At 42.1% G+C, this 24,960-nt stretch overlaps 1 protein-coding gene across 1 annotated transcript in view; it reads right to left on the bottom strand.

Moving 5' to 3' along the window:
- The window catches only part of adcy2a (adenylate cyclase 2a), a gene marked incomplete at its 3' end in the record, with an annotated part of 66,236 nt that overhangs the window by 22,264 nt on the left and 19,012 nt on the right, over positions 1-24,960 (bottom strand). The window contains exons 3-10 of the mRNA XM_080005176.1: positions 21,715-21,876; positions 9,367-9,516; positions 5,908-6,056; positions 5,438-5,549; positions 4,925-5,052; positions 1,920-2,078; positions 1,601-1,733; positions 673-849 (exon numbers count right to left, since the gene is read on the bottom strand). Of these exons, the coding sequence (XP_079861302.1) occupies positions 673-849; positions 1,601-1,733; positions 1,920-2,078; positions 4,925-5,052; positions 5,438-5,549; positions 5,908-6,056; positions 9,367-9,516; positions 21,715-21,876 (1,170 nt within the window). The remainder of the gene's footprint in view (positions 1-672; positions 850-1,600; positions 1,734-1,919; positions 2,079-4,924; positions 5,053-5,437; positions 5,550-5,907; positions 6,057-9,366; positions 9,517-21,714; positions 21,877-24,960) is intronic.

Here is a 24,960-nt window from a genome sequence, read left to right as displayed (position 1 = left end):
TTGTGGAACTTGCATCGTAATCCACAAACACGGACGATTTTATGGATTTCCACTTTCAAGAACTCGAAATAATGGCTTTCCCGTCGCCGCTTGGATTAGCTGCCGAGTCATACGATGTTTAACACCATTAAGTCAAGTTGTTAAACCATGAGTATCCCTTTATAACAGTCCGCCCTCTTGCAAATGGAGCTGTCCAGCGAGATAACACACCGTGTCACGGAGCATGCATCATGGTTCTGCATACTGTGCTATATTGCAGTTCTGTACTGTTACAGCATTGCTATGCCGTACTGTTGTATACTGCACTACATAACTCCACACACACTACCTCACTTTATTCACCTGCCACTTTACTGCACATATCTGTATATACATAATAGTCTATTCCTTTTATTTCTATTTAGTATTTCCACTCAGTATATTACCTTTTTACTCTTGTTTTATTCTATTTACTAACTGAATTACGTTTTAGGAATCAGTTAGTTCAGTTAGTTTAGTTAGTTAATTGTTGTTAGCTATTGTGTCAGTTAGTACTTACAGTATTGTGCATAATCCCCGGGTGCGTTGCAATGACCTTTCACTGCATACACGTATGCTCCTATGTATAAGTATGTGACAAGTCAACTTCTTGGATCTTGAATCTCGTCTCAACCTGTGTAAAATCAAACTCACCGCTGTGTTTATCTTTCCGTTCTCGTTGGTCATGCTGTCCCGGTGGTGCAGGTTGGCGAAAGGCTTGGCGGCCCCCCAGGACTCCAGGTAGCGGGTCATTCGGACTGAGGCCCTCATCTTCGCCCCGTCCAACGTGTGCCTGGGACGGTAGTGGTGCTGCGGGCTCCGGCGCTCCACCTGCAGATGGGCAGACAGACAGACAGTGAGACATATGAGGAAATTCCTGACATCCTGCAGACAGAGAGAATTTGAAATTCATGGAGATCCCAGAAGCATATGCAAGTGGGACATTATGAAGAGCAAAGAGTCTTGGAAATAAATGTAGTTCATCATTGACTTATCAGACAAAGTCTCTCATGAAGAGAATAAAATATCAAAGTTCAACTTCAGTTTAATTTTATCTCCGCAGCTGGAAAAGTGGCACATTTTTGACTACAGCGCTTAAAAATAGTGTGGTTTAATTAGCAAGCTCTGAACTATAATATCCTGTTTCCTCCCGATGAGTGATCTTGGCTGCAATAAGTGCCTGTCTCGTTGATGCCAACAGGATTTTCCTGTAGTTGTATCACTTGAACCTAAAATTGCAATATCTTACTTTACATACAGCGGGCCTTTCTGCCCATCCAGAATCAAATCAAAAAGCTTCACCCGTGAACCTGAAATAAATTAAACACATCCATGGCTTTAAAAATCATTGAATATATTATAAAAAAGAAAGACATATTTCCCTGCTCCTTTCCGAGCTATTCATCGGCCAGATGATTTTATGAGTTCAGAAGATTGGTAAATACTGCATTGAATGCAGTGGACGTCGACCGGCTCCGGTTGGCTGAGAGCACCTCCAGTCATGCAGTCCAATCGTAGTAAAGAAGAGTAAAACTGAAAAAATTGAAGAAGACTTTGATCATTCCCTTCCACTGTGCGCTACCTTTGGGTTGACCACCAGGTAGGTGATGACTCCGTGCTCCTTCAGGTAGGGGTCCCTCTCCTGGCCGTCCCCGTCCTCCACCTTATAGGCACCGTTCAGGTGCTCCAATGTGACGGAGGTGATGTGGACTCGCCTGAAAGGGGAAACCACGGCAGATAGTTGGTGGACCAGCTTGTTTTGCCGTTGGCATTAAAAACTGACCAGGCTGGTAGCTGTGAGCACCAAACCGAAAACGAAGCAAAACAACACAACGTCTGCACGGTTCTTCAGAACGAGCAACGTCGGAGTTGATTCGTGGTTCACCCTCCACTTTGCTCACCCTGGCACGCCTCCCGCCTCCATGTGATTGGCGAGCGTGACGTCATGCGACCACACGTCGTATTGCCACTTCTGAAGACCGATCACACCACACAGGACGTTCCCAGAATGCACCCCAACGCGCATATTGATGTCTACACCCGTGGCATCTCGCACCTTCCTGTAATACCCCAGAAAAAAAAATGAAACATTATTCGACTGAAGTTAAAAAAGCAAAACAAAAAAAAAAAGATTCTGTCATTTATAAAAAATGTATGAGATCATGTTTTTATTGTGATGGGTTTTGGGACATTATTATTTTCATTATTTTGTATTCATTAATGAATAACTATTATAAAGAGATTAATTCTTTATCTGCACTATGGCTCTTTGTCTCAGTTCAGCGTCTCTACATGTACAAACAATAGAAAACACAAGTGTAAGTACTGGAGAGGACTCGCACGGTGTCTTCAATCCTGTTGTAGACATTACATTACAATACATTTAGTCATTTAGCAGACGCTTTTATCCAAAGCGATTTACAATTGTTCAAACACCAACGGACGCAGCCATCAGGAGCAATTGGGGGTTAAGTGTCTTGCTCAAGGACACTACAGCATGCTAGCAGGAGGAGCCTGGGATCCAACCAGCAACCTTTAGATCACTAGACCACCAGGATATTCTAAACTTTAAGCTTTGACTCGTTATCCCGACTTTCCGACTATCCCTACCTCATATTAAATCAAAGAGCAGATCCAGGGTAACATCCCCACACACTGAAGCTGCTCAAGGGTTTTCACCAAAGCCAAGTTGAGGACTCGCCGTTGTCCCATACAAATGGCATCATTGGCAGTCGGCTGCCTAGCAACAGATCCAGGAGACGGTCAGGATTACACAAGGAGCCACGACACATACCGTACAGCTACTCTACGGTATGTGTCGACATGAATGTGCGCGTGTGCTTGTGTGCCTCCACAAGTGCATATGCGTGTACGTACACGTTTGGCGTACACGATCCTGCGTGTGCTTGTTACAGGCGTCCACGGCAAACGCTGAATCATGGTGGGAGTACGAGCGATCCATAACATATGCCGGCCAGAACAGTTTGAGTGTTGAAGTGTTGATGAAAAGGCCTGACGGGAAAGTGCAAACACACACCGCCATCCTGGACAACCGTACACGCTGTGTGTGCGCGCTGGAGTGGGCGTCCTACGGGGCTGACGTCGGGGGCATCATGTGTCTTATCGGACCCTGAGAAACTTGAGAATCCTCCGGCCTGATTATCCGCTTTTTTCAAGCGCCGCACGCCACAGCGATTTCAGTAAATCCAATCTGAGTGAAGGGGAAGACACCGAAATACACTCTCCATGCCCTCAATACACTCTCCCACACCCGGCTAACATTGTTTATGGATGGACCGGGAAACCAAGATCATTTAACACAACTCCCAAAGACATATTACATTTTTTACAAACTTTGTTATGAACCATTATCATGAGAACATAGAGCTGTCCCAATTATTACATAAGCAAATGATGGCAATTGTTTCGGCTAATACGAATCATTATTATTATTATTATTTTATCGTCAACATTATCCAATCATACGGGTGTCATGACATTTCACTGCATATATGTATGACCGTATGTATATGTATGTGACAAATAATCTCTCTTGAACTTGAACTTGAACTTGAAATGTCTTGGGAATTAGAACCAATGTTAGAAATGTCGCAGTAAACACAACATTTACATCAGTGGGGTTCACGCAAATAAACCATTTACCGGAATTAGTATATATCAATATTCATTATTGCATTATTATAGTGGCAACAGTGTGTTTACCCGTCAGGCCTCCTCACTTACCCGCACGGCTATCTGCCACAGCTTCTTGTGACCTCCCCCGACACAACGCACTCCATGGCTTTGTTTGTTTTAATGGACGAATATGCAACGCTTATGGACCATTAAATCTAGTTTTAAACCGGTTACTACTCAACATACATTACCTACATTACCCCATTACCCAACTTTCCTGGTGATTCCTCACTTTTTCCATTTTTTAATACTTCTCACTTTACTATATCTCCATGGTAAGAAACCTACATAGACTTATCTGCTGGTTCCGCTGACAACATATTACCACATATGACATAGAATTAACAAATACAAATTATGGAACAATCTTATAACTTTGACAATGACCATGTGATCATTCACAGAAGGCAGCTTTCTCCTCATATCGCTCGTAATGCCGGAAAATGATGAGCGAGAGACGCCGCCGAAGCACCCTGTGCCCCGAAGCGCCTTGACGCCATCATAAAGAAATAGGCAACGTGGTAAACAATAATGTAGACGAATCCAAGAACAATATTGCTCGGCGGATTAAAAAAAAAGCAACCTCTCTCTCTCTCTCTCTCTCTCTCTCTCTCTCTCTCTTTCCTCTCTCTCTACGGTTCAAATGAAATATTCATCAGACAACTTGCTGTAGCTGAGTTTAAGGCTCAATGACACAGGCAGAAACAGCTCTTTGGCCTCCTTGAAATATCCTATTTCTATTACACTTGGACGGAAATGACCCACGAAAGCAGGCGCAACATCAGCCCAAGCGAACAGAGCGACAGATACACACCTTCAACTGATGATTTGAAATTAAAAAAAATATATATATATAAATATATATATATTTTTTTTCTTTTTTTGTATAACGAAAGTCTGAGTTTACGGAGCGGTCAAATCAAGATTTTGCTCCAGATGCATCAGGGGAGATTGAGTTGCACAACACACCAACCATTTGTATGCACTACAGGCTAAGTGCTTTAAAAAACACAAACAAGAAACAAGTTTTATTAACCGACCGTCAATTTTGTGCGGTTTTCATTTTGCCGTTTTTTCTCCACAGCACTCTAAATCTTTAGTTAAATGAAAAGCGCTTCATGAATAAAAATGGACTGTTATTATTGATGGAAAGGAAAGGAAAATGGATAAAAAAAAAAAGGCGGCAGTGTGCGTGGCATGAGAAGCTCACTTGATGGCCTCGCACATGTCCAGACCCATCTTGACGCAGTTCTTGGCGTGGTTGGGCAGCGACTCGGGCAGCCCCGACACGCAGTAGTAGCAGTCGCCCAGGATTTTGATCCGCATGCATTCGTTCTCCTGCAAATAGGTTCCAAATGAACAAAAACAACATGAAGTATTTTGTCAAGTGTCAATCTGAAAAACATACTATGGGATTGGCTTTTAAAAGAAATAAGACTTGTATCTCGTTCTCACTCTCTCAGGTCCTTAGAAAATCTATTACGGAGGGTTGTTCTGCTAATCGTCTTTGTCATATGGTGAATGAATATGCTGCAATTTTTTCTTCTACATTTGTCAATAAGAAGGTTTGACCTGAGCCTTTTTGTAATATCTGTAATATCATCTGAAGATTATGGTGATAATAAATTTTCCCTTATCGGCCAGCTCTAGATGCACAACGAAAAGGAAAAAATAACAAACTATGAATTCATATCTTTCCATCTCCTTATCAGAATGTGCTTACCTTGGCAATTTGATCAAATTTCCCGAAGAGCTCATTCAGCATATGAACAAGCTCTCCTGGGGAACAATCACTGGCAAGCCGCGTGAATCCCACAATATCAGCATACAATATACTAGATGAGAAAAATATGATATAAAATAATAAAAGGCAATGCAATAAAAAATACATCTAATGTAATTTAATGAACTATTAATATAATTTATTATAATATAATAACATGATGTAACAAATGTAATAGAAAGTATTATAATTTATTATAATATAATAACATGATGTAATAAATGTAATATAATGTATTATAATTAATTATAATAAGATGCAACAGAGTATAATATAATAACACTATATAATCTATTATAATTTATTATTATAAGATGCAGTACGCTATAATTATGATATAATGTAATAAAATGAAATTTTACAATACAATTTTTCCAACAAACAGAAAAAGCAGGATAAACGATACGCACCTGACATTGGTGTGTCTCTGCACATAAAGATTGTGAAAGTTGTTTGTGTTTTCAATCTGCCCAAAGTTCGGCCCCTGCAGCCGCTGAATGATCTCAGCCTTCATCACGCGGGCGATGTGGGCGGGAAGCAGCGACAACAGGAGACGCTCCTAACGGGAGGAGGTGAAGGAAATGAGGAGAGGAAGGCAAGGGAGAAGACCAGGAGGAGCACAGGAAGGTGGAAGAAATGACAGAAAGGTAAATTGTTTTCCTTGTTTTGCATTCGCTAAGAAAGGATACTTTGCTTTGCCGACGCACATGCCCTGACGCAGCGCCTACATTTTAATACACAGGCAAATTCATTGATGAATGAATAAATGATCATGTTAAATAAATGTTTCTTGTTTTTTCTTGGACATACACCTTTTCATGTGGACTCAGAACAACAGGAATTGTAGTATCACAATGTGCCATCCCATGACAACCATGACACTAAATAGGGGTGACTAAAAAAGGGGCGGGGTGCTGTAACACATAGGCTCAGTAGTGAGTTGATTTGTTTTGGGTCATAATTTATTTATTTATTGATGCATTTATTCATTTCAAGATGAAAAAGGCCACAATTACCTCAAAATAAATGCAGAATAAACACCTCACACCGAAATGCGCGAAACATTCTGCAACGGCAGTTACGGCCGCAGAAAATGTATGGAAAGAATGCTAGTACCTCGACTTACGACTGCATCTACTTACGACCAATCCAAGATACGAGTAGCGATAGTCGCGGAAATTTCTATCGACTTGCGACCGACTGCTCCAAGATACACCATGGAAATTTGCAGTTGGCGCGTCGGCGGCCAGTCAGCAGCCAGTCAGCAGTCAGTCAGCAGTCAGTCAGCAGTCAGTCAGCAGTCAGTCAGCAGTTAGTCAGCAGTCAGTCAGCAGTCAGTCAGCAGTCAGTCAGTGGGCGACCTACATCGTGTGTGCATGTAGTTTGTGGCTTATCGATATTTTTTTCATATTTGCTGTGTTTGTGCTGTGTGTTTTGTTTATTTTCACCCTTCATGATTTCATAATTCATATGGGAGAAACTGCTTCGACATACGACTGTTTTAACATACGACCGTTCTTATAGAACGAATTACAGTCCTAAGTCGAGGTACCACTGTAGAAGAATTTACTGTAACACCTCATAACAACAAGAAGATTCACTTTATCGATCCCTGCGGGGAAATTTGTCCTCCTGCATTTTAGTCACCACCATCCATTCAGCAGCGGTGGGCAGCCACAGCACGGCCCCCGGGAGAATGCAAGGATGGATTGCCTCAGCATTCATCATTTTGCCTCTGTTCAGCTTAGCACAGGTCAGCACAGACTAAGTGTGTAAATCGTCTTGTGGGTGACAATGCGGAGTTTCAGACAGACCATTATTCCCAATTCAACCGTTAAAAGATGGGTCGCAGCCATTGCAAGGTCACTCACCTCACAATGAATTTCACTTGGTGGCGCTCAAACATTCATTCTCTCTTCTCTTTATCAGGGTACATGTTTTATTCTGCCAATCCGCCCATCCATCCGTCCATCCATCCGTCCATCCATCCGTCCATCCATCCATCTACTTAATCTGCTTATATCCGTCCAGGCTTGTGGCGAGCTGGAGAACATCCCAGCTTACTACAGGCGCACAGCAGGGGAACACCCAGAATGGGACGCTGGTCGATTGGTTCAAGCCATCGGCAGCCTCGTCGTACGCATGATGCATGATGCTGCCGCCAGCGATGAGTGGGATGAAAACCCATTCAAAGAACCTTTCCTCCTTCGCCAGTTCTGAGCCTCAAAGGGTGTCGGACACCTTCCTGCGGTTGTGGGCTGCCCTGTCTCGAGGCAGCTTCAGATGTTCTCCTTCTCTGATCGCCGACATGACAAAGTATGAGCGAGTTTGCAATACTCCCAACGCACCTCAAGCATCCAGCGTTTCTAGCCTTTCAGAGAGCAGGGGTGGAGTGTGTGAGTCGCCCAGCCACCATATGTGGCAAAGGACCACTGGCACTCCGAGGCAATCGTGGAACGATCCACTCCAAGCCACACAATTCAATATTAAGGGAGTTGGAAGTACATACAGTGGGCAAAGTCAGTTTCAGCACCTATGTAGGTTATAATCCGTGCATGGCTAATTTCAACAAATATAATTTCAAAGTTGCACAAAAGTCCTTCAAAAAAGTCCTTGAAGTTCACAACAAAAGCAGGCGCCACCCACTCCTCTGCAGTAACTCTCTGTGGCCTTTGTTCCCTTGTCCATTGTATACTTCAGCACAGGGTTCATATGGAAGGGGACAAGGTGTTTAAGGAAAATAACCTCCGGGGAAACAAGGCCTTGAAATCAGCAGCGGATCACGTCGTCAAGGAGACGACGGCTGATGCTCAACAGGAAAGGCCTTATTTTAGGTTGCTGGCATTATTTTGAACTTTTGAAGGAATCGCAGCCAAGGGAGGCTTAACGGTATTTACACAAGAGACTTCAGCACGTCGCCCACGGGGGATGAAATAATAATCACAGTATCAGGTCACATTTAAACAATTACCCACAATGCCTCAGCGGAGTGGGTCCCTTTTATGAGCCAAATAGATAGAAAAAAATCTATATATAGGATTATCCATACATAATACAAAAAATGCATATATGATGTTTTGTTGCTGTATTTGTAGACGCTGTCAGTCAAGTATTATGTTATAAAATACATAAAACAGCTGTTGTCATTAACCTCATCATTAAAATGAGGTGTCAACGCCAAACTATTTAGTTTCATTCTACATGATTAAAACAGTGTTTGTGATTTTTTTTTCTGATTCATTTACTGGTTTATTATAGCGGCAAGAGCCTTGATTTTTCAAAAGACAAACTTTGTATTTCCTCTTTCCACTGGTTAATGGGAAGCAGAGCTGCTTCCTTTGCAGTGTTTTCAAAAATGATACTCAAGGAGTCTATTAAGTCAAGTATCAGTAAAAGCTGTTCTCCAAATATTGACTTGCGTAAGAGTAATAAGACAAGACACTTATCTTATTACTTATCTATCTTATTGCACTAGGAAATTTACAATATTCAGATTCATTCAGGTATTGACTCAAACACCAAAATACGAGTTACATTGAGTTGTTTCAATGATTGGTATTTATATTGCTTGCGGTGACAATAAATTGTAATATTAATATGTAATTAATTCTGAATATTCTAACCTGATTGAGGCGGAGGAGGGTTGGGAATGAACTAGCTCGCTCACTTGCTTCTCAAATATACAAGTAAGGGGTAAAAGTGAATAATCTTTCAAGGTCAACTCAAAAAAGAACACTTCCAGGGGCAATTCAGGAAATGCATATTAAAATATTGGGAAATGTATTGAGGAAATACTTCAGTATCATCAAAACATTCCTCAAGCAGATGGAACTGAGTACATGTAATCACACACGCTGCAGTCCTCATACCTGTTGCCGCTTCTCAAACTCTAGTTTGATGGGGGACTTGATGCAGTTGCATGTATCCTGGTAGGTCTGTTTCAGAGCCAGCTCCATCAGGTGTTTGTGGTACGCGCCGGCCATGTTTCCACATATAAAAATTATGATGTTGGCCAAGATCTGCAAAAAGGGAAAAAGAGCGACAACAGACAGAGAATGTTGGACAAGTAAGCACAATGCAGTGCTAATGGTGGTATTTGGTCTGGGGATATAATAATAATAATAATAATAATAATAATAATAATAATAATAATAATAATAATAATAATAATAATAATAATAATAATATCAATACATTGGATTTGAAGAGAACTTTTATTTATATATTCAGTCTACTCAGAAACAGACCTTCCAAAAAATTTTTTTGAGATATATATTTTTTTATTATTACTGAAATTAATATACAGGATAGATTACGATAAGTAGGTTCTGTGTATATGGGGATTTAAAAACCTTGACAGGTACCAGTGACATTTTCCCCAAATATGCCAAAACTGACGTCAAGGTGTGTAACATGTGTGTGGTTTGTCCAGTCTGTGTGTACTACTAGGCAATTGTTGCCATTATTAGGCAAGTGTAGGTGTCCTGTATTGCACTGTATCAGCTGGTGATATAGATGGTAATGTATAGAAATCGGACTGAGGGGATACTAGATAGTAACTAGATCTAGGTAACTAGATAAGCTGCTCCTGGATAGGAGGAACCCATTTTCTTCCACTGACCCTTTCTGCAATTCACTTTCCTAACAAGGAACCGAGCTAAAAATAATAATCATTTTGTGAATTTGCGAATGCTCTCTGCAAGGAGCATTGGCTTCATATATATATATATAAATGCAGCACAACGGAGGGACGTGAATGAGTGTGTGAATCGAGACCCAGAATCCCCGATAACCTTGACTTAAATTGTTTCCAAATCGAGGCAAATGGACAGACACACACAAACACACAGACACACAGACACACTGATACACACACACACACACACACACACACACACACTTCTCTCTCCGTCGCTCACTGTCCCTGTTTAATGTACCTCGTTTTCTTTCTCTCGCCACATTGACCTTCCTATCGCTGCGGCGGCCCCTGGAAACCTGCTTCCCCTCCTTTGTTTTCAGCTTCATTTGTTTTTTTTTTGCCCAACAAACTTATGTCGTCATGGCTGAAAAGTTCGCCAGTGACCTTTTGCAAAACGAGAACATTCTTTTGCAGTAATAATCCTCCTGGGAATTCATTACGAACGTTGCGATCTAGATAGAGAGCTTTGCCTTTTTAGTCACGGAGCAACAACAGTCGCAGAATAATGTAACTAATGATAATAATAGAACTACGCATGTAGTTCTATTATAGTACATGTCTTAGATTGGATACGATCAAAATGAACCAAGTTGAAACAATCAGGACCCTGGGCTACACTTTGAGTAATTATCCATCTGAACATGTGCGGTAAAATCTGTCGATAAGAGGCCACTGTGTCAGAGTGATTTTAAGCGGTATGTATGTTTTTTCTGCACAAATTACATCTTTTCAAAACTGAGCAAACACTTTGGTCAAACTATTTCACCCTTCTTCCTGCGCCTCATCTTGGCTGTGCCTCACCGGCGAGATCTCAATAATTCAGAGGACGGTGACAACATGAAGCTTCGGTTATCATAATGTCTTCAGCCGTACTCTACTCCCACCTTCCGACCGCAGGGCCCGATGCGAGCTCTGATTTATGCTTATCTGGGAATGTGCTGGCCCGCGACAGCACGTACCTTTGGTTTGAGGACGTCGTTGTGTCGTTAAAGCACGCGCACATGCACTTCCGTGCCACATCTAAAGCATGTGATATGTCATGAATACCGATGGCGATCTCAAAGGGTCGGCCGCGCGAACTCGCCTGTGTTAAGTCACGCAGCCCCGTTACAGATAAGAGCGCGGCGGAGGTGAGGTGGCTGCAGCTGTGGATTGTGGGGCCGCCTGAATTGAGCGGCTAAGCCATGCGCAGGACTCACGCCAAGCGAGGCACTTTTATCTGCGATCTCGGGGAGGAGGGGGCGCTTGTTTTAATGACCCGCTGACGATCCAAATCCAGAGCAGATGTAGTTCTGCCCGACCTCGAGGAGGATCGGCATTCGGGAAGATTCGCACAAGGATAAGGGTTCCATCCAGGGTGACGAGGGAAAAGAGGAAAATTCGGGCGCAAGAAATTTTAGTTTGGTGGCGAAGGGAAAGCCTCCTCCTTTAAGGGAAAATTGCAGAAATAAGGGATCTGCGCTCGCTCCGAGCGGCGATGTCGAACATTTTCACGTCCAAGAACGGGGGGAGAAAATGTAGAGATCGAATATGTCAAATACAGAAGTGAGCAAGACCCTCCTTTGGATCCATTTACTTCGCAAACTCCGGAATACATGGACGGAATTTGAGTGCGTGCCCACAGGCGCAGAGCCTCCATGCGGAATTCTTTCAGATGAAGCAGAAACGGGGTCTAAAGTCCTGTGATGAATTAATGATGTGGAACCACAGCCGTGAAAAACTATTGTTTTGAAATACTATTTGCTGCCCTTTCATAGAGGCTTGCGATGAATCTTTGATGAATCTTAGAGACAAAATGCATTCAACACCTGTTGAATGCAAACACGCACACACACATACACAAACACAAAATATATGCAAAAGACACTGTCAGCAGTCAACAGTAAAAGAAGAGATCTCATATTTAGCTTTAATAAATGATGAGTTGTATTTGAAGTCGTACTTTGTTCAGTCATCAATGGGAGGTAATGATTATATGCATCTTCTTGTGTATTTATTACTATGATTTTTAATGGTCAGCTCCTGTATTTTGCTCTTTATTAGCAATTCCAACAATTGCCTGTGTGTTCCCTGACGCTTTTTAAAGACATGTTTGTAAAGTGTAGAGTGTGAATTATTTTCTATTGTTTGCAGTCAGAATTCTAGATCTACAAATGTCACTGTTCATGAAAGGGCAAAGAATAAAGTGCTTTGTAGAGAAGGGGTCCTTCCACATACAAACACACAAAAATGATGTCGTAGATTAAAATAGAAAATGTTCCCGAAAAATATTCATTTGAAAGATTAAAGCTCCTGCTAATAAGCAACAATTAACTATTTATTAGGGCTGCCCCCAAAAAGTCGACCAAATGCTAGTGAAGGGAAGAGACGAGACGAGAAGAGAGAGGGAATGTTCCTAACGATGAATTAACCTGACGTTTAAACGGAAGTAGAATTTTTTTTTTTATTATAATAAATATTGCATACATTATGAAAAATTATAAGAGCTCTGAATGTGCGACTAGTTGACTAATGGCTTGAACTGACAACTACTAGTCGACTAGGAAATTTGTAAAAAATAGTTTGTATTTTAACAAGCTATTTATTTTAATAAACTAAATTGTTAATTTAGCTTTTACTCACGAGCAATTCCTGACAAAACCAGAAAAACAAGTAACCATTCTAGTCTATTCTGCTGCTCCACCTTGAGGGAGAAGTTGACTTTCGTTGGCTTTACAAGGGGCGTGGACAAGCCAGACAAATGGCACCAACCGGGAACAGGGAGCCCTGTAATTTCCTTCCCATCCCTCCTTTGACTGACATCTATCAGCTGCGCACAAAACATCGGAGTAAGGTCTTGTCGGCAAGCGGTTGGTTTTATAGAGGCAGTTATTGACAACAAAGTCCTCCATTAAACATCAATCCTGCACTTGTGCTGCTGTGAGCGCCAACGCCCGGCCTCTTAAAAACGCTTGAACACAAAGCTTGATAAGCATGTTGTCACACATCTCCGGAGTGTTGGCACCAGATCATGTCTCGGCTGTACGGAGGCGAGAACAAAATAACAAATTCAGACACAGTTTAAATCTGGACCCATCAGTATACGGGGTGGTCACCTCCACGAGCGAGCCGTTTGAGGAGGACGCCAATGAGCCAGAGGTGTGATGTTGAATGGGCCAGATAAAGCGAGGACGCCAGCAAGTCTTCTCACTCAAGACCACCCGGGCGGCGTCCATTAAAGCTACGATATGTAATATCTACTGTTAGGCGTTACCTGGTCAAGTCCCTTCCTCACTCTCTGACATAATCATCCGGTCTTCCCCATGTTTCCCCAGAACCTATAGCAAGTAGAGGGGGAAAAGGGACTTGACGCCATTGACAGACAACCTAATGAAATGGAATGTTACCTTTATTAAAATTACGGATTTCTCTGGGTTTGAAAATTGTTGGAAACATTTGGGATAATGTTGGAAGACAACTCGACAAAATATATAACATTGGTCTAGTTGTAGACTAACCAACCAATGTAAATGTGAAGGTCAAAGGGTATGTATGTGTGCATGGATGCATCTACCTGTGTGCAAATCATTCCCAACGTTTGTAAGTGGGTGTGTGTGTGTGTGTGTGTGTGTGTGTGTGTGTGTGTGTGTGTGTGTGTGTGTGTGTGTGTGTGTGTGTGTGTGTGTGTGTGTGTGTGTGTGTGTGCCTGTACGTGGTTGACTTATGAAAAATGACTTTGTATGAAGTGCACTGAATTCTGCAGTTATACAGTTCAGTGATGTGTTTTCTTTATTAGGCACCCTGAGAAATACCAGACAATTACTGCACGCATCCTTTGTGTTGTTTCGACAGGCTTCACCGATGTTCGTTGGAAAACAATAACAGTGACTCATTTGCCGGCGCTACTTCGGGGAAAATAATGTCAAGCCCTCTCGCAAGACCACGCTGTAATCATTTAGAGACACGTTTTTACAGCAATACCGACTCCTCCTTTTTTGTCGCAATGCCTGGTTGCTTTTGTCAAACATCACACTTGGCTGCCTGACGTCTTGAAAACAGTTAAAATAAACAAATACAGCTTTGCAATTTCAAATGTCAGAATATGTCCGTTTACTGCAGGGACACTCATTTTGTACTTGTTTGCTAACAAATGTCAAATGCGACCATGCGACAAAAACAGCCAAATATGGGACGTTAGCCATCGGGGTTGTAGAGGCCTATTTAACAGTTGATTGGACAGGGTACAGTGAGCTGCAGTGCCAATAATCTGTCAGCTTTGTCCCAGTGTGGTTCGAAATATAGAACCAGGAGAAACCTTTTGGGATTTTAGATACAAACAAACCTCAAGTTCAACTCCATCGTCAGGCATGAAGAATCCAACCTGCCAACCAGGCTGCAAACCCGATTGGACCCAGGGGGAGATAAAAATAAAAATACCTGGGTTTTCTGTCCGCCAGAGATATTACAGAACAGACCCAATGCATGTCCAAGGGCAGAGAGATCCAAATCCAAAAATGCTGTTTTCTAGTCTTTCAGTGTCAGAATAATCGAGGGATCTAGACATATAGTGAGAGCCATGCAACACACATCCTCTGCTCTTACTGTAATGTATATATCCCGCCCCCCACCACCTTGTAATCCCACTCTTTTTGGTAGAAACCTGGTGTGTTTTTTAAAGCGCCATAGAAATAAACTTGAACTTCACGCCTCTTGTGATCAGCGCACACAGCGCGTCTCTCGGATCCAGTCGAGTATTAAATGTAACGACACACAGAGCCGAGGCAGCAGAATGCGACACGACCCAAACCCAATCAGCCACAATGAAATGTGGACGTAATGAGATGACAGGCCCCAGGAAGTACCGCCGAGTCCATCCGCACCTCATCCATCACCCTCTCCATCACTTGCCTCCGCTCTCCAGGCCTATAATTCGGACACCAGAGAGCGTCATCAGGTGACACCTGACCACTAGCCGGGCATGGAGTGCTCATCCGTCATACACTCCTCACAATAACTGCCCATCCAGCAGGAGGTTTCAGTCCATCAACATTAAATCCTCACACCACCAAAACTACTTTTTAAAATCATAATTATTTGTTTGGCTTCTTCTCTTTAGACACCTTTCAAACGTAAATAAAAAAAAACATATTAAAAATATATATATTTCACAACGTTTGATAATTATATTTATCACGATATATTAAAAAATGTTGTTTTTTTTTAAATAAGGAAGACGGTTGTATGCCATGATGCATTTTAAAAACCAATTGGAATGAAATTGTCCGAACAATCGTCTCAAAATAAAAATTTGCATTGTAAAAAAAAATGTTCCAACAAAACTCTGCAGCATTAAGCGTCATCTTTTTTTTTTTTTTAACAAAACAAATATCAAAGAAAAATCTGAAGATAAAATCCAAGCAGTATTTTTATATAATGAGCATTGCACAGCACTCGTAATTTAATTAAGAAGTGAAGCTGCTTTAATTAACAGTTCACTGAAATAAAATTCTGATCAAATCTAAAACGAAATAAATATGGCAGTTATGTCCGCGTAAATCAAAATATATAATAAAGTTTGTGGTGTTGCCCGTCATCTTCGGCAGGTCTCGTCCACATATTTACACAATGGATATTTACCCTCTGCTTTGGGTTGAAACTTAAAGTGGAAACAGACAAACTTTTCAACTTTGCCCGCCTGCCCCCCGAGTGGTATTATTGTTTGCGCCACTGTCGCAAAGAAAGCCAGATCGCGTTACGTTTTCCTCAGAGCCTAGCTCCGTGAAATCAAATGACCAGCACCACTTTGAAAATAAGACGGGAGAAAGAAGCATGTTTCACTGAAAAGGTCAAATCTGTGGAAGACTTTATTGAAATGATCAAGCTTATTTTGTTTCGACATTGAGGAAAAGCTTTGCGCTTTGTCGCCGAGAACTACGAGATGTTCATAAAAACTTTAGCAAAAGCAATAGTAGACCAGGTATAAACATTAGGTTTTGAGGTTACATTCTACAGGAAAATCCGACAAAATCACGCTTTGAGAACAAAATCGTTTCAGGAGCAAAATGCATGAAATTGTATCTGTGTTCACAATGTATTCGTAAATGTGCAGGCCTGGATACAGACCGATGCGCCAGACACGTGGAGTTCATAAAAGACACCGAAGGCACTCAGGGGTAAAAGCCCAAGATATGAGGAGAATATTTATCCATCTCCTACTCTATTCTTGCTATTCATTTCTCTCTGCCTTTCTCTCTCTCTCTCTGTCTCCTCGTCTCTGCAGCTCTCTCATTTACTCATTAACTGTTATCAAAGCTTGGCAGCCAAAATGTAAATGTTCACTGGCCCATGTCAGCACAGTGAAAAATTAGCTTTTGATCAAATTTGGACTGAGACAAAATATAATTTCAAGGCCTAATCTAAAGGAACAGATCAAATCAGCCTCCTTAATGTGATTAGCAATAGACTACTTAGATGCCTTCGTACACTCGAAATTAGCTCGCGTCACTGACCCTATAACATCAAGGTTCCTACCGCTTGTTGTCAAGAGCCGTACTGCTAAGGCTAGAGATATAGAGCTGATGCTTTTTCTTTCCTTTTTTGGTTTCATAATTGACTGATAATATCCTCTCTCCAGAGGTAAAACCGCCGGGCAGGCAGAGCACGCAGGGAGTAACTCAATTTTCGGCGTCATGTTCAAAACATGACGGCTTAAAGCCAACAGCAGTACATTGGCCCTCCCACGTGATCCTCTTCGATGGCTTTGGTTTCATTTGAGCAAAGTGGAGAGGATTTACAGACGCTCAAAACATAGAAATATTTAATGAAAACCGAGAGGAAGAGAAAATGTGGAGGAAGAAAAGAAAAACAAGACACTGGGAAGTGAATCTGGAGCAGATGATAAGACTTTTGATCGGATACCGGGGGAGTGAGCCACTGTACCAGCGGCAAGTATTCAGCAGAATTCAAAAGCCTTTTTTACCCTTCTCCATTTTGTTGTGTTAACTGAATAAATTCAAAACTTCTGATTACAACTATTTACAGTTGCTGTGCAATTGACTGTCAAGGCCAGTTTGAGTGTATCTGTGTCTGCCTAATACCAATATCAATCTCAATAATAAATATTTACACTCTGTATATATTTACACATCATTTTGATATTTACACATCACTGAGTGATATTTACACATCACTCTGTCAGGAATTATGTAATCCACACAGTTAAAAACTAAAATAAGCAATGTCTGCTTATTTAGTTGCTTATACAGGTGCTCCTCACTTAAGGACCTACCTGTTTAATGACCGTTCGGACTGACGACCAGCTCTCTGACCAGTCTGTATTATACGCTGCGTACAGTACCGTGGCGTACGCACTGCGTGCGCAGCGTCTCACTCTCACTTATCCAACCAGAGCATGGATCGATGTTAAGGTTAAGAAAAATCATGTTACTTAGCATAATTGGCATCACTGTGGAAGTTCCCCAGATGAGTTATCAAGCTGTTGCACTTTGAGAACTTTTAAGAAAACAGTATCAGGGAGCGCTCTCAATAGTAAAACTATGTCAAAAAATAGATCAATATTCCCTTGAGTCAATTGCATGGTTCAGACATATTTGAATAGTTAGAGCATTCATTACCTTACCTAACATTATGCAAAGATTTTATGTACTTTTTGCAATTCTCATAATTGGAGAGGGAGGTTGGCCTTTGTAGGTTTGTATTGCTGGGACGCAGAGAAAGGGAAATGGCGATATCGAGCGACCGAGACAAAGACCTGCGGCATTGTTGCGGGTCAAGACGAAGACGGTCGACCATTAGAGTCAATAACAACAGAGAGATGCGGGGAGACAGAGATGGGGATGGATAGAACGAGAACACACAGACTTGCTGCTGCTGCTGATTGAATCAACCTCTCGGCGAGCAGACGCCTTTTACTGTGCAGCCAAGGTTCCCGCATCGCTGACCCAACATTCTCTCCTCATTACTCCTGTGAACTGGACGGGGCCTCGCATCTGATTCCCCTCAAGCACCCACAGGCCAACTCGTGTTCTATAATGAGATCCAGCGGCTCCCTCCTACCAGCATTAAAGTGGGGAAGATTCAGATAATTGGACCCAATATTTCTCAGAAGAAAAAAAAGGCAGGCAAAGCACACTGCCACATGATTAGAATGAAGACAACTCGGGAGTTATCAAGCATTGCTGACAGGTGCATAACCTCTGCAGTTGTGAGATGATGGAAGACTAGAGAGACCGACTGTGAATTTATTTTTGGCTGTGTCCTGGTGCGATTTCCGTTCAAACACAACGTTACTTGTCTTCGCCACGCTAACAGTTTCTTAAGGAGAGGCAAACGTCCCACAAGTATTTTTTGAGCTAAGCTAAAAAGGCTTTTTTCCGAATGGAATTTCATTATGCTCACATATGTCGGATGGCATATCAGCACTTTACTACAGTAAAGTGGTTGACTGGCAAAGCCAGTCAACTGGCAAAGCCAGTCAACCACATATATGCCTCAAAATGGACTGCATGAAAACAAATAAGGACTCTTGGCCACGGTTAAAAGCACTTAGTGAAATTGACGCCATGAGCAATATGCCGACAACCCCGCTATCAATGAACAAAATAAAGACAGACGAAGCATGCAGCCAAGCTGAGATACAAGACATTGGTGGAGTTGGCACAGCTGATATTTACTACAGGGTGCTGGGGTTCCTGGCAGCGCCGTGACTTGCCTCGCATGACATGCGTGTCAGCCGGGCAGCAATCTGTCTCCTTTGAGCAACACATACACACATTCACACACACATGCATGAAATATTAGTGACATCCTCTCACACTGACTTGCACATTGTTTTTAGCAGCCTCTACCAAATGTCTGGATGCCTCCTCTGCCCCTACATTTGAAAATCTCCATTTCGAAGGCAGAAATGACTAAATTAAATTGGTAAAACCGGCGAGGTAAGACGGCTCACTGGGTCAGTCTAATGGAAAATGCACTTGTTTTTTTTCCCTTGGTTATTATCTTCGAAAGGAAAGGCAATTAAGATGAATCTCAAACAAAAGAAGTTCCCTAACTGTGTATCTCTACTTTGATTTTCCTTTGGTGGTCTACGTGTCTTTTCCTTTATTATTCAGCCTTTTTGCCTTCCGTCCTCTTCTTTGTTCTTTTCAAGCCACAGCCCCTCCTGTATTCTACATTATTCTTCTTTCCTATCAATTTCACATCCTCATCCAACACGCAGAGATAATTTGTCCAATTCCAGTTTTTGTTTTACTACTACGATGTCTGTAAACAATTTTATCTGGAAACACAAAATCAACAGATTTTTAACTCTGAGACGTCACATCATGTATTTCCAAGGCACCACAGAAAAAAAAAGTGGTCTTTTTTAATGCGTCAACCTAGGCAACTTGCTGAGGACTAATGGATTTGGAGCTAGGGGGCTTCTACTCCGGCTACAGCTCTGTATGCACACACACACACACACACACACACACACACACACACACACACACACACACACACACACACACACACCTGCCAGACATCCCTCTGGTGGAGTCGCCACCAGAGTCATCTGACCTGACACACAGGAAGAGTTGGCAGATCATGCCCATGCAGGCTAGGGCCGCAGGCAGCACAGATGCCAGCATGCCAGAACCAGACATCAAAGAACATTGGGGCTGAAAAGCAAATGCACATAGAGCGGCAGCTGAATGCAGCTCAGCGAGGAAACATGCAAAGGCGCAGGAAAAGGAAAGCCGGGACCTACAAACACATCGGCTTGCCGCGCAGCTTTAAAATCAAGGCCCAACAATGCACCGCTTGCCAGAGTGCCGACATGCCAGGACATGCAGGCTAAAGGCCCGCCTCCGCCAGGTGTGGTCTCCTACATTAAAGACTGCAGGATGTTATGATGCATTATGTGATCTATGTATCTATCTACTTTGAATATGTGATCTACATAATAAATGTGACTAGAGCTCAAGCATGGAGACATTTTACCATGACACAAGAGAGCAGAGGTTACGGTTCAGCTGAAAGGTCGAAGGTGATATGCAGTGGGGTTCCATGGAAGGAGAGTGACAGCATATTCATATTGCAAACATAATTGCAAGGAGACCCGTTTGTGAACAGTTTTCAGCTGTATTTCAAAACATGGAATACGCGGTTGTCACCAAGGTACGCCTTTTGAGACACAAATCTCTAATCTGCCTTCCTTCCTTTGTTTAAAAATTGAAGTCGGCCATAGGACTACTTACAATGCCTGTGCCAGTTGAATGTTATCCGAGCGTTGCCTTCTATGACAGATGATTTCCACGGCATTACCCTACAGCCTCTGGGTGTGCATGCAGTTCTGTGCTTGGTTCAGTAATTCCTGTTGAAAAGGCTGACCTTTCAGCAATATACTGTATATATATATATATATATATATATATATATATATATACATACATTCTCCATATATATATATATATATATATAGAAACACTTTGGAACATATTTTACAAATGGTTCAGCTTTTATGGTACGTGATTTGTGACTACATACAATTTCAAATCGCTTTTTAGGTAACGCCATATTTTCCGTAAGAAAATTTCTTTTGGCGACTTCGTTGAGCCTAATATTGTAAATGTTGAAGTAAAGTCAAAGGTTATAACATATTAACCCGCTGACTCATTCACTCATACTCAAGTAATCTTAAAAGAAAAAAAAATATATATATATATATATATATATATATATATATATATATATATAAATATATATAATATATATATTTTTTAAGATTACTAGAGGAGGAGTGAATGAGTCACTTGGAGTCAGTTAATCTTTTGTAGAACATGTACTCATACAGTATGTATGTAAGTGTGTGTGTGTGTGTGTGTGTGTGTGTGTGTGTGTGTGTGTGTGTGTGTGTGTGTGTGTGTGTGTGTGTGTTTGTGTGTGTGTGTGTATATTTGTGTGTGTGTGTGTGTGTGTGTGTGTGTGTGTGTGTGTGTGTGTGTGTGTGTGTGTGTGTGTTTCGGTCATTGTGAGCCCCATTGTGCTGCTGTGTCCGTAGCTGCATCTATACACAGATTTCCTGTTAACAAATAATGGATGTGCACACTGCATATTTTTTTTCTGTGTTAGTTTGTTCCATGAAATCTCTTTGTGACGGCCGTCAGATGCAAAACTGAAAAGCTGGTGGCAATTTTAATTATTTATAAAATGTCAGTATATCAGTATAGAATTGAACTGGGGGGAGTTACCTCATCAATATCGGATTTAATCAATATTGAATTGAATCCTTTGAATTGCGATGAAACAAATTGTGAGATCCCTCTCAGTAACCAGCCCTATTTGGCCGATAAGACTTGCCCACTGTCTCATCCCATTACTTCTCTGCAATATCGTTTTATTTCTGTTAATGCCCACATCTCTGTGTTTCCTGAGAAACCTGCCTATGCCAAATCCCTGTACCGACAGAAAAGACAGCCTGTGTTCCCCCTCCATTAGCTCGTTTAATAACATTATGGTCACAAATACACCTTACCTGCCACACCAGTGGTCCCATGCGGTCGGCGGTGGCGGAGAGGCAGATACTCAGCACAACGGTGTGGGAGGAGGAGGTCAACACGCTGGCAATGATGGCGTCCCGCATGGAGAAGGGCAGCATGGTGTACACCACAAACACTATGAACAGAAAGAATGACACCTGGGGGTGCAGGGGTTGTAAATGGGGGCGAGATTGAGGGAGGGGGTAGTAGGGGAAAACATGGGAGAGAGTCATTATTAAGAGGGGCAAGTGATATTTAATAAAGCAAATGATCGACGTTGCATGACTCCTCTGCCATGGAGGCTAGAAGACTCAAGGACGCGAAGCCTTTTGACGTCACATTTGGTGATGGAAACTGTTGGAGCAGTTTCCATCGCTTCCTGGGGTGCTCTCCACTTGCCGTAAGTTACTAATCGAACCTTTACGCTGCCGTACACAAGGAAATGCTTGATGGCCCATTGTGCGCGATACAACCAAGCGACCAATTCCTGGACGCATGCAATCCGCTGTGCTGGACAACGCTTGGGACAGTTTGTCGTGAGAAGGAAGTAGGCAATGCGGGGGGAAAAGATATGGGACGAAAGTCAAACCTCAAGTTCAGTGGAGTCAACGTCGTGCAAACAGGAACAGCGTCTTTAGCCCATGTTCATGGAGAATCCTCTTTGTACATTTGTACTGTACCCTCAACCCACTTATTCGTTTTGGGTTAGGTTGGGGATTATTTAAAAAAAAATAAGGAGACTACACACATTAATACTTTTCGCTAGAGGCTTAGCATTATACCCATAATGCCTTTCTTTACTCCCTAAGCTGAACAAAGCTCCCTTGATTGCAGCAAGAGTAGAGAAGCATGTCTCGCACTTCAAACCAAACTCAGGCTTGATGTGCAAAATGGAGCAGAAACCACACTGTCACTCTCCCTGTCTCACACATATTGTATACACACACACACACACACACACACACACACACACACACACACACACACACACACACACACACACACACACACACACACACACACACACACATTTGTGTTATATGTAGAGAAGCTTGCATGTAGAGAAGGGGCTCAAAGTTGAAACATACTACCGCCAGGTACCAAGCACTTAGCCCTTTTCCAGGGGCAACGGGACCAATGAGGAATGGATGGAGGGTGTGAGTTCAAGAGGCTGGAGACCAAAGGCGAACAGAAATGAGAGAGAGAGCAGAGAAAGAGAGAGAATTACACCGCTTATTGACGACTCGAGGTAATGTTTAAGACACACACTGTAGTTGTATAGTATTGAGTTTTGGCCAAGTGAAAGACAGCAATCATCTTCTGTGCCATTGAAAATGGTTCACTCCGCAGTTGGAGAGTTTGAACAACACTCAATGTGGGATATAAAATGGGTCAAGGGGGTTGTCTAATGGCTATATCCACTCAGATCAAAGAGAATTCTATGAGCTATTTTTTTTTTTTTTACATAAAATCTCTCCCTATAATATTTCATTATATAACATTATACTGAACAGAATACCCTTCACGGTGACTACATCATAAAGGACCGCATTGAGGTTGAAATGAAAAGGTTGCATTTGACACATCTGCACAGCAAATGAAGAAGAGCAACAGCACCCTCTCCCCTCTCTGACGGACAGCGGTGTTCTGGTTCTAGTGTGCCGTGGATAAAACCAGTTACACTTTTGGTTCAGTGGGATGGTCGCCACCAGGTAAGAATGTTTTTCTCATTATTGAATACATAGATGCTACTTTTACGAGCAAAAATGCTGATTTTACGCTAAAACAGACTACAGTCGGCGTTCTTTAAATTTAGAAACTCGTATTTAATCCTCAATGTGTAATCAATCACAGAACTAAACGTTTGCCAATTCATGCGCCATTATGAACCACAGGCATTGTAGGGTTCTAACTGAAACCCAGTGGTGAAAATACATTGGCTTTTCAGTGAGGGGAAGCAATGGTCCCAAAAAAGTAATGCATACATCCAGTCTGTATTATAGTCCAAAGCTATTGTTCCGGGCCTTGAAATTTTTTTTTTTTTTCGAAAAATATCTTTCAATTCGGGAGGCATTGGTAGTGATTGGGTTGCTCGGCCACTAAGACAGCTATTAACTGGAAATCTGGAACTCTGGAATGGCTCTTAAAATCTATAATATTTAAGATCCAAGATGCTGTACAAGGTTAGGACCACCTGGCCGACTGCCATGGCGAAGAGATGAAATCCCGTAAGGTCGGGTTATGTTTTTTCTATAGGGATCCGGTGTTTGTAGATAGTTAAAGTGTCTTTCATTGGAGTCATTACAAAGGCACACAAGCACCCAGACATGACGTAAAATATTTGAAGTATTTGGGAGCTTGCGGTATGCAGAGTAGACCCCACACTCAATTTGACACCATTCAATATGAATGAGTTCTCGGCAACGAGCTCCAGTGAGTAGGCAGAGGCGGGCAGAGATACCCTTAAAGACACAACAGGAAGCATCCCAACACCCCCCTGCTCTCATTCTCTCCTATTTTCGAACTTGCCCATGGGCATACAATCAAACCAGAGGAGTCCACTGTGTGTTAGTGAACCGTGTACGACCCTGAAAAGGATATCGTAAAAGTAATGGACATTCCCTGTTGCACGTGGAGATGTAGGTCGTACATCTAATGCTGCAAACACACAAGCACTTTGGCAAATCGTGCTGTGCCACTGTTGCATGAGAGGATCCAGTCCACTGGCAGAGTGCGGCTGGAATCCACTTTCATTTCAACTTTTTGAATTTCATCCTTTGTGCCGTTTTTTTCGTGGACAATTTTACACTCCGCCAATTCGCCTAATTTGAAACGCAGAAACGCTCGCAAAGCCGAGACATTGACTTCCACATTTTGGGGTCAGGGTTCTGCCACATTCTGCTTGCATGTAATTGGTTGTTAAGACAGAATTAACAGCCTCATTTGCATAAAGTCGATTCCGGCTCAGTTAGCACGGCGTTGCCATCAAGATGATTGCATATCGCCAACGTGATTTGTTTTCGATACATGATGACTGAGTATGGCAGAAAGTGTGTGCACGCGTGCGTGCGTGTGTGTGTGTGTGTGTGTGTGTGTGTGTGTGTGTGTGTGTGTGTGTGTGTGTGTGTGTGTGTGTGTGTTTGTGTGTGTGTGTGTTTGGTTCATATGTTTAATTCTGGGGAAGTCGTGATTGAAAAGTGTTAGAGAAAAGCACTTTATTTACAACAGCAATCTGACCATAT

Source organism: Zeus faber (genome assembly GCF_960531495.2).
Source record: "Zeus faber genome assembly, chromosome: 8".
Taxonomy (NCBI): domain Eukaryota; kingdom Metazoa; phylum Chordata; class Actinopteri; order Zeiformes; family Zeidae; genus Zeus; species Zeus faber.
This window is presented reverse-complemented; position numbering and strand designations above follow the sequence as displayed.